Source organism: Genypterus blacodes, unplaced genomic scaffold (genome assembly GCF_046128005.1).
Source record: "Genypterus blacodes isolate CSIRO-AG114 ecotype Tasmania unplaced genomic scaffold, CSIRO-AGI_Gbla_v1 ptg000064l_1, whole genome shotgun sequence".
Taxonomy (NCBI): domain Eukaryota; kingdom Metazoa; phylum Chordata; class Actinopteri; order Ophidiiformes; family Ophidiidae; genus Genypterus; species Genypterus blacodes.
Genome location: NW_027466876.1, coordinates 2,475,507 through 2,486,620, shown reverse-complemented (window position 1 = coordinate 2,486,620; position 11,114 = coordinate 2,475,507). Strand labels below are relative to the sequence as shown.

The following is an 11,114-nucleotide window of genomic DNA, read 5'->3' as shown; positions in this document are numbered from 1 at the left end:
TTGCCAATGTAGAAAATCTAGCTAATGTCTGAGACTTTGGTTCTACTCTCCAAACCCCCTGCTTAACACAGATAAATGCTAATCTTTGGTGATGTAATACAATGACAGAGTTTGGTCCAGTCTAAAAGGCTAAAAGCTTAATATTTCCAAATTCATTATCTCATAATTACGACTTTGGGCCACAGTGGCTGCTGATGAGAAAACTACAGAGGCTGATTTTGAACTAAACTGAAGTGAGTTTATGCTCCAGGAGTTGCAATGTTCCACAAGGGCAGCACTGTTTCTGCTACAATAGATAATAATATACATCATTTGTTACCAGCGAGCTCTAACGATCACTGATTGGTCTGTTAAAATACTTTCATGGAACAAAGGAGAGTTTCTGGTAGATGGTCCACTCACAGTTAGAGTTAATATTACATCCTTGGTGTCTCTAGTAGATAACTGCATCTGCTACTCCATACTAACAGTTTGGAATAGTTGGGACATATCAGATATACATTGTGAAGACTGCGAACAGTTTGTTTTTCTAAAGGCACATGGATTCTAACATTGTCAGATCCATATTGGGCCACATTCATATATGGAAATAAATCACAGATTGGAACTTTCTGACTTGCATAGAATGTGACTCTGACTTCATTTGCATGTGTATGAAGTGTGTAATCATTGCCTCACATGCCTGAAATATATAAATATAATAGGTATATAAAGTATAAAATCTAATTAAGCCATTGCGACTTTTTAAGACCTTTAAAACTGTCTTGTCTCAAATAATTTGTTATGCCTCATTTGTGTGCTCTTTAAATTAAACGATACAAAGGGCCGGTTTGATTAAAAACCATGTCCAAATACACTGTCAGGCGTCAGAATGAACAGCCAAAGAACACAAATCATGAACTTTTAAAGGACTGAATTGGACTAGTGCAATTGTTTGCATGCATAGTTTGTCTAGGAAATTGTGTCTTTTCTGTTTATTCTGCGGATGTTGCATTTGTCTTGGTTTGTTTGAAATGGGGATTTCAATTTGAGATGACCAAATTGGTTTAAAAAAGTATTGAGCTCCTCAGTGGCGCTCTGATGTGGTCTTGTGCCTTTGTTAATGTCACTAAAGTGTGAACTTGGAGGAGGAATGTTATGTTTCTGTGTTAGCATGGAGCACCCACAGTCTACTAGGAACAAGTGGATGATCTCACTACCAAAAACCCTTTAGTGGTTTCACAGCTTATACCCATCCAGTCCACCCAGAGAGACTGACGACGTGCCACAGCCACTTCCTGTCCTGTCCTGTCCTGTCCTGTCCTGTCCTGTCCTGTCCTGTCCTGTCCTGTCAAATCCACTGGAGTATCAGTCACAGGGTTCCTGGCATTGTGAACAGTGACTCATGTCTTCAGTGTAGAGCTCCACCTGGATGGTGATGCTGTGGAAACCAAACTTGCTATGGAGGAGATCGGTGGCCTCCTGCAGCACAGACTGGTGGTCAGCACCTTCCTCTGCAGGACGCACAAAGCATAACATGGAAGAGTGAGAATTTCAGCGGAGAGTGTACTTGAGATGCAGTTAACAGCAGAGCGATGACACAAGTCTGGTTGATGTCTAGAAAACATATGGACAAGGTTTTGAGCTTTAGTTCAAACAGCTCATCCAATCAAAACAGGTTTGGTAACACATCTGAGGACAATGTTTGCTTTCTGGGAAGGCTGCTGTTGTCTTCATCATACTAAAGGTCAGTAAGGTCTTAGTCTAACCCTCTGTTTTCTCAATTTGCAGTGTGATTCTTTACCTGTTGCCAGGTGAACAGAGACCAGCGTCTGACCGAGCGTCAGAGCCCAGAGGTGCAGAGAGTGTATGGACTTCACGGCCTTCACAGACAACAACAACTCCTTCACAGAGTTAAACTCGATGCCTTTTGGAGACCCTGGAAAATAACAGGTGACAATTCAATGCAAAATCGCTGCAGAAATCACCTTCATTACCACAAGTGTACTTTAAAATCAATTCACATTTCCTGCGTCATCAAAAGAATGGTGTTTTCTATTATTGAATTCATCAACTCTGGTCTTACATCATTGTATTCCTGTAGTGCAGATCAGCTCTGCTCAATATATTAGGAGTGAGTGAGATGCTTTTAACCTTTTTAACCTTTAATTATGCTACATTCAATCTTTCCTAATCAGAAATTGTTCACGCATGAGAGTGAGAACGTATCTGCAAGGTTAATACCTTCCAAAAGTATTCGGAAGACGTCTTTGAGGATGGTGACGGTGGTGCAGAGGACAAAGACAGAGAACAGGAACGTACAAATGGGATCCGCTACCTTATACTTAGGCTGGGAGAGAGAGAGAGAGAGAGAGAGAGAGAGAGAGAGAGAGAGAGAGAGAGAGAGAGAGAGAGAGAGAGAGAGAGAGAAGAGAGAAGAGAGAGGAAATGAGGTTACAGAGTATTAAAATGTAACACAAATAAAGTAAGATTGCGGAAAAGACATCAGATGGTGTTTATCCAGTGTCATAAAGGCGTTAACGTGCTCAGGGCAGCATTTCTGAAGGGGAGTGTACTGCAAGTTGATGGGCTAATTTAACTGTTTTGTCACTGAATCTCTGTTAAGCCTCCAGCATTAGTCATAACAACAAAAAAACTAAAAGAGAATAAGTAGGGCCTCCCAGTTTCTCTTTTTACAGATGTAAAAAATATGCACGCAGGGGGCCATGAAACTTTGAGATCTGAAGGGACACAAATGCTCATTTCCATATTTTCTGTCTGTATAGTTTTCTTGCTAAAAGCCAACAACACATATAAGGTAACACATGTTAGATAGTTAACCTGAAAGTAGATGACGGTCGCTGCCACCATGACGCCAACACTCTGCAGGAGGTCACCCATCACGTGGATGAATGCCGCGCGCACGCTGGTGTTGCTATGGCCACCAAGAAGTGTGTGGGAGTGGCCATGAGCGATGGGACTGTGTCCGTCCTCGTCAATGTGGTGATACCCGCTGCCGTGGGCGTGGAAAGTAGTGGAATGGTGGAGGATGTAGGCCATGCTGTAACAAGAGAGACACTTTATATTTGCTGTTTGCTGTGTTGCTCAATGGCACATGAGCAATTAGTGACTATCAAAAGCTCTAATGTACTATAACAAACTCATTAACACCGGAACGCTGAAAATGACTTACATGATATTGACAATGACAGCACAGCCGGAGGTGATGAGCATTACATGGCCATCAATCTCATAGTCATTGCGTACAATCCTCTCGATGGCTAAATAGACCAGAACCCCCGTAACGATCCAGATGGACATCACTGAGACGAATGCTCCAAGGATCTCTGTCAACACAACACAAAGCCATATAGATGGTTGTTGAAGGTGTTGGAGCTCTATTCAAGCATCCATTCAGCCTTAGAACTCTTACAACCACTCTCTTCCATCCCTCCATCCAGCCATTCATAAGTGTCTCAATCTCTCAGTCTGACCTGATCGATGCCAACCAAAGTTCATGGTTTTTGTGGGCGGTCTGGAAGAGATCCACAGGGAGAACAGGCTCACCATCATGCTGCCAAAGTCTGTGAGGAGGTGGGCAGCGTCGGTCATGATGGCCAGGCTGTGGGCCAGGTACCCTCCTGTTGGAATCAGAAAATGACCCCATTGGTGCATTGGAAAAGACCAATCATCATCATCATCAACTGTAAGTATAATTAACTGAAAGCAAGATCACCTCTGATCATTGATTGTGTCCATGGTAGCCATCTGAAGGTCTTAATGTGGAGCTACAGACCATGAACATGCGTAATTACAGAGATCCTCTTTTTTGTAAGAGTAATGCCTCGGGTTAAAAAGGTATCGGGTGATTGTCTTTTATATCGTCATAAACATCTGGGCAATCAGCCATTGAATGCAACTCACCGTGTTATATGCTTTGCCATAAAGAAGTTTTGTGATTAACCTAAGAAAAGAGGGGGAAACTGCCTTTAAAGCTTCTTTCCACATAGTTTATTTTGTGAGTTGCTTTTTGCTTGTTCATTACTTTGTAGTTCTTCATAAAATAGAAGAGGCATGGAGGTACTCAAGCATTAAGCATCGTAAACGGGAGGAACATTTTTCAGATGATATCAGCGTGTGCACGTCCACTAGGGATGGACTTTATCTCGCACGGCAGTTTTTGGCAATGAAGAAAGAGAAACTTTGCTACCGTTTCTGTCCGAGTTATCAGAACAGTTAGAACCAAATCGTGAAAGCCAGGAGGCACAACAGCCAGAACACAAATCCTATCTACCGGCTCCTAAATGTTTACCTATGACTTCCCCGATCATGAAGACGAGGCAAACGGCCGAAGCAATGTAGAGTTTCTTCTTGGCCAGCAGCTTGTCCGCGCTCTCCTCGTACACCAAAGCTTTGGCGCCATGGCAGTGGATACCAACAGGTCGTTTCAGCTCGATGGCGCCGGACATCCCTCCGTTCTTAAAAGGAAACTCAGGATACTCCTCTTTGGAGTCTGGAAATGAGCTGTGGAGGGGGGGAAAGGTGATGATGATAGGTAACCGCGGCAACCATTATAGCATAGGCCTGTGTAGATTGTGGTCAACAATTGAATTGCAGTGCTTCATCTCCTTTGTCTGTACAAGAGCAGCCATTTGCAAAGTACAACTATTCTCACTGGAGTTTGGTGCTAAATGAGCTCCACTGAAGTAATAGTGGATTCTGTAATTATGTAGATTCAATGTGTTTCTGCATAAGGATACATTAATGTTACACATGGATTTAAGAATGGACCTGGATACAATACGAGATCACCAATCATAGGTGGATGTGTTGTTTTCTATTTGCCTGATGAAGAGCTTGTTGGTTGAAATATGCTTCATATAATTGAATGTGTGTTCATTTCTTTTGTTGCTTTGAGCTGTTATTTGTCCAGCTGACCTGTCCTGATCCCAACATGGGGTGAATGTGCACACATCCCTTTGTTAGGTCTAAAGTGGGGATTACACATGTAGATGGACTTCACATGTGACACAAAAGACATCACACTGAAACTCAAACATGGGCTGGAACAAAAAGCTGACTCTCCATTCTCCTCACACACACACACACACACAGAGAGAGAGGGAGAGAGGGAGAGGTGTGTGTGTGTGAGGGGGGTGCGATGATGTGCTTAATGAGGTGGAAGAAACCTAATTTAGGCTCACAGGAGATAACACACACACTCACTTAATGTCGCTCTTCCACATGTTAATATACACACTTCACATAGGGGATCGCCAGTACTCCATGATTAGGCTTTATCTCTCTCCCTCTCACACACACACACACACACACGCACGCACACACACTACATACAGTATTCTCAGGGGAAGCCCACACTGAAAAGAATCAGCCAAGTGGAAAACAGATTCTGTTCAATTATACCACTGGGCCAGGGGGGGAAACACTCACTAAATCCACACACACACACATACATACATAAGACACACACACTCTGAGGCCTTAAGGCTGATCTCCAAATATGAGCATGCATTTTTTGATACAAAGCTGAGCGCAAATGTACAAATAATGATTGTTAATAATGTTTCGGATAGGAATTTAAAATAGAATGAATTATCAGAATTTCAAAGAAACGTTATTATTATATTATTTATTTATTATCCACTGCATTTTAAATATGAAGAAACATTGAATTTCATTTATCTTGACTATGAAATTTTTGTCCTGTATTATGTTTAGCACCTATCCAGCCAAACTAATGTGAAATGCGTTGATGCGTTTGATCTCATATCTCCCTTTCCCCTGAAGAACATGGGAGAAGATCCAGACCCCACACAGGAAAAGGTCCCAGTTAGAAGAAGCTGGTTTTGAACCCAGGACCTTCTCGCTGTGAGGTAACAGTGCTAATCACCAGGCCACAGTGCGGAACCCCCTAATCATATTTCATGCACTGTTATTAGTTTAAAGTGGTATTAAGTAAGTAGGCTGTCCTTTACTGTCCCATGGAACAGAATGGCCACAATAGATTTGCTGGGGTTGTAAAGGTTGATCAATACCAGTAAATCATTGAATGCTTTGCTAAGTAGTATGAAACTCAAAACTGTTTACTGCCAAAACTCCAAACCTGTCAGATGTCGAATCCTTTAATATCTCATTGTAACGTATCTCACACAGATATTGAATAATTGAAAACACTTGTTTGTTAAATTAACTTAACACCTTAACTAATGTTTTTGTTAACTTTTTCTCCTCAACATTTTCCCTCTAAGGATCAATTATTGAACGATGAGTGTGTTGTGACGACTATCCAATCCCGTGCTGCCGTTACAAAGATTGTAATGAACCAATGCAGTTTCCTGTCTTGAAAACGTGAACGTAAAGTCCAGCAATGATTGACATGTCAGAAACAGCGCCATCTATGGATCCTTTGGGCTCTTAAAAATGACGCTCTTCAGATTTCCTTGCACATTGCATACTGTTGTCAAGTTCTCTTCCGCACACACCCAAGTGAGCTTCTTCGCCTCCTTAAACTGTTCATGCGCTCTATGCTGCTTCAGGTCTGAACCTTGCAAAAACAAGCGTTGTTTGTAAGCCAATTAAAAACTAATATATGAAGAAGCTTTCAAAAATGTACATGAGCAAAATCTTGGAATTAGGTGTGGAGGCCTGCAGTGTAAATGAATCCTTATGTAAAATAGCCTGGCACTATTGGATGAACCTCTTTTTGAAAAGCTATCAAAAGAAAGAGATATACAGATTGATTTTTAATTGTTATTGTCTTATTGTTATTGTTGTCTCAAAGTTTCATCATGCAATAGATGGTTAATAATGTTCAATCCTGCACCAGAAAGGTTGAATTGTCAATCATCAATTGATGCAACGTTCAGACTTTAAAGTGTTGGTTTGGGGGAAAATCATTGTTGTCTATATTCAGTGACAGTATCAGCACAGTGGAGACCTGAGGGGATATTTAGTGGTGTGTGAAATGATATGATCTGAAGATGCCAAACCCTGAAATAAAAAATAGCATTGAGCACTTAATTACTGCTGCAATCTGCCATATCAGAGGATCGTGCGATATTTTGTAGCTGACACGGCTGTGCCTGGAGCTACACAGGACTGGACTGAAGAACATAAAGGTGAGAATGTGATTTATTATTATTACAACACACAGATCAAATGATACACTTTTCCTTTTCATCGATTGATTTGCTCACCAATTCTGCTAGGTTTATAATTACAACATAAAAAACACCTTCACCTTCACACAATTTTTGCATTTCTGAGACAAAATGAATGACGTTTATTTATCTTTACTTCTGAATAACAGCAAAGGTTTCAGAGCAGACCTCAGCTCATTAACAGACTGCTTGCTGTGGAGAAGCAGGCTGTGTGCTAATGAGCTTCAGTGTTTGCTTTTTCCTAAAGACCCAACTGCTGTTTCGCCCCTACAGGTGTTTTATTCATTCCTCTGAGTCATTAAACTCTCCAGTGTAAACAACAGGCCTGACTCAGGAGCCACGCAGGGACGGTCAGTGAGCTGTCAATCAAACACACAGGGCTGCTGCTGAGTTGAGGACACACAAAATTATGCCAAGACACGTGTGTGTCTGTGTCTGTGTGTGTGTGTGTGTGTGTGTGTGTGTGTGTGTGTGTGTGTGTGTGTGTGTGTGCCTGTGTGTGTGTGTGTGTGTGCCTGTGCCTGTGTCTGTGTCTGTGTCTGTGTCTGTGTTTGTGTCTGTGTTACCTTTGCCGGTGCCGGCCACCGCACCACCAGTGTTTCAGGAGCTATAATGGGGATAGAAAACCCGGAACCAGTTTTGCGCGCGCGGGCGCCGGGAACGGCACAGACAACACGTTTTTGCTTTCAGGTTATTTCCGGCCACCGGGACCACTGTCCGATATAACCAGTGGGTCTGGCGCCCCCTGTAACTCCCCCTGAAACCTCTTGTTACAGAGGGGTTACAGGGGGGAGGTTTCAAACCCGGAAGCAGTTTTGCGTGCGCGGGCGTCGGGAACGGCACAGACAACACGTTTTTGCCTTTAGACTATTTCGGGGGTACGGGAAAAACGGTTGGCGAGAGAGGCGACCACTGTCCAAAACAATCAGTCTCTGAGAGAGAGAGAGTAGATAAATTCAATTTGATGTGAAAGTTAAATAATAATAATAATAATCATAATCATAATAATACAAATCTATTCAATCTAACATGTCTACATGTGATTAAGAAGTTGTGTATACTTTCTTATATGGGTTAGGGTTAGGGGTATGCCGCCAGCTGGGGACTATTAAACACACAAACGCACACGCACAAATGCAAGCAAACACACACCAACATCCACACACGCACACGCGCGATACAAATGGTGCATGAAATCCCAAATACGGTGCCATATGAACATTATTCGCTCTCTCTCCTCCCCTCCCCAGCACACACACGCAAGCGCGGACCGCACCAAATCTAACCAAGTGTGTATTTGAACATAAATGTATTTCTGTTATTAACTAGAATATATATCATTTTTTTCCTCACAAACTTAAATAATTTGACCGCATTAACCGGCTTTTAGACGCGCCTCTGATAGCAGCTTGACAACTTCATGATAATAAAAAACCCACTTTCCTAAATCCTGCTTTCTCAATTGACCTCCTGATCAAACCTCAATTTGACTGACCTGCAATTTACCCTTGAATTTACCTTTGTAGATCAGCAGCTCATCACAGAGATCTGATCAGGATCAGAGTGACGCATCGCAGCAGGCCTGCAGATCTTGCGTGGAAACGGAGACACACTCTCACTGCCTGTGCAAACACACCCTAAAGTCAACGCTCAACAATCACGCTCGATGCTTCACTCCCTCACATGTTGTATTTTGATATACAAGGAAGAGAAATTCTATTATTATTATTATTACTAGCTGCGACATATCATTTAAACGTAATTATGTTTGGGTTTTTTTTACTTTATTTGGATTATTATTTAAGACTTATTTAAGATGATCTTAGTTTTTTTAAATCAACAAGCTGGATCTTCTTGGTTAACGTTGCTGTGTTTAGTTTTTGCAGAAGAATAAAGGCTAGTGTGGTTTTATGGATGTTGCTTGTATTATTTTTTTTCAGGAAAAACAAATACAAACATGTAAGTGACATCACTGTATTTATTTGTGTTGTCCTCTAAGAGTATCGAGTTCTGTTGTAGTTGATTGTGACGCTTTGTCTTCTTTTGGTTGTGCTGCCTGTCTGCCTGTTTCCCTACCTGTCTGTCTGCCTGTTTCCCCTGCCCGCCTGCCTTCCTGCGCTCTCTAATGACAGATGATGAGTTTTTAGCATTGCTCAGTGAACTGGCCTTGGGGCCATTTGTCACAGGCTGTCCAGAAACAAGCCAAGCATGGAAATGAATTTGTTCATTCACATAAAACAGCCCGCAAGAGCAGCAGCCTGCTTAACATGCACCACAGTAACAACTGCTCCCACCGTCCCACTACATGACTCACTCAGGCTTCATGTTTAGGATGCGGATGTGTCTCAAACACTCACTTACAATCCAATGGTTCTTGTAAACTTGCAAATTTGAATTTCACTTTCTGTAAACGTGTGTCTTTTTTTCTTATTTGCATATTTTTTTTCTGCAACAACAATCAGGCTTAATTTAACGTTGGATTAAGAAAAAGAGAGAGAGAATGCAGTGTAAATTTAATTGCAGCTGTATAAGAACATATAAAGGTGATGTCACTCACCTTTTGAGTTTGAGAGAATACATTTTAGCATTCTTCTCGTGCATCAAGTGAGATTTCTCCGAATTTGCAGCGTTATTATCCATTTGTTCTGCAGGGAGCCGCTGTCCAGAGTGTGGAGACTGAAGTCGGGTGAAGCCTTCCTCTCTCTCTCTCTCTCTCTCTCTCTCTCTCTCTCTCTCTCTCTCTCTCTCTCTCTCTCTCTTCGATAGGGAGGATGCTGCAGGAGTTCCTGGGGGGAATCGACAGGTCTGCTCCCTCCTTGGTCTTCACTCGACGCTGCGGACAGGGACAGTCAGCAGGACGTCACGCTGAGCTCGACTTAAGGAAGACACGCTTACATTCCTTCATTGCGGTGCGGAGCAGGTGGATGGAGACGCAGGTTCCAGCAAACACACACACACACACGCAGCAGACTGTGTGAAGGGCTCTGGGTTTGGTTGGAGTTGTTGTATAGCCTGTGTGCATCTGCAGCACACACACACACACACATACACACACACACACACACACACACACACACACACACACACACACACACACACACACGCACACCCACCCACACGCACTCTCTCTCAGACACATACACACAACACTGCAGCTCCCTATATTGTCGGACAGCAGCAAATACCAGTAGTGCCTGACTGAGCCCCCATTACCAGCAGCGGATCCTAATGGGACAACCAATCAGTTTGAATCAAAATCAATTAAAACATCAGACTATGTTTTGGAGAGCTTGTAATGTTCGTATATGTTCTAACAGATATTGTTTCAACAATAATTAATGATCAAACTATCATAAACACTAGTTAAACATGTATCAGACAGGCTGCTTCAATTCCAGTATACACTATAGACGTTTAATATTTATTTAATATTTAAGATTAATATTTAATATGGGAGAAGGAAAATAATTACATTCGACTCAAATTCGCATTCCTTATATTCATTTTGAAAATCTTCATTAATGTTGATCTGAAGATATACTTTCAGTGTGAAAAGATAAGCACATAAAAATGTTTTTATCATAAAAAGGCAAATATTATTGCTGTTCTAATAACAATTAAAAAATCTGATTTTAAATAGAAATATGTTGATCTGAAAAGTGAAACAGGTTTATGGCTGCACCTAAAAATAGACATTACTCACAAATAACTAAACGCAAATTGTACTGATTTTCTCAAAGTCGAAAGTACGTGTAAAAACAATAAATTGATTGTCATTATAAATTATAAATAGAGATATATGTTAAAAATAACGGTTGATGTTTTTTTTTTATAGTTAATACATTACATTTACATTCCAATATCATTATAAAACTGCATTAAGTTTAATTAACTACGGAAGAATAAAAATAAACATTTTTTCAATTCAATATTCAGCTACATAGGCTGCGTGGC

General features: G+C 41.4%; 1 protein-coding gene and 1 long non-coding RNA gene across 2 annotated transcripts; one reads left to right on the top strand and one right to left on the bottom strand.

Annotated features, from left to right (window-relative positions):
- Window positions 1-1,347: 1,347 nt before the first annotated feature.
- slc30a2 (solute carrier family 30 member 2) lies at window positions 1,348-9,800 on the bottom strand. The gene is made up of 8 exons (XM_076155066.1): window positions 9,718-9,800; window positions 4,292-4,503; window positions 3,474-3,620; window positions 3,173-3,326; window positions 2,821-3,040; window positions 2,224-2,329; window positions 1,784-1,918; window positions 1,348-1,493 (listed from the first exon to the last, which is right to left on the bottom strand). Exons 1-8 carry the CDS (start codon window positions 9,798-9,800, stop codon window positions 1,348-1,350), a joined length of 1,203 nt encoding a protein of 400 aa, XP_076011181.1.
- On the top strand, window positions 1,810-6,182 carry LOC143004160 (uncharacterized). Its single transcript, XR_012963945.1, has 3 exons — window positions 1,810-1,932; window positions 3,468-3,685; window positions 5,788-6,182. It is a non-coding gene; the product is annotated as an uncharacterized LOC143004160 (long non-coding RNA).
- Window positions 9,801-11,114: the final 1,314 nt, after the last annotated feature.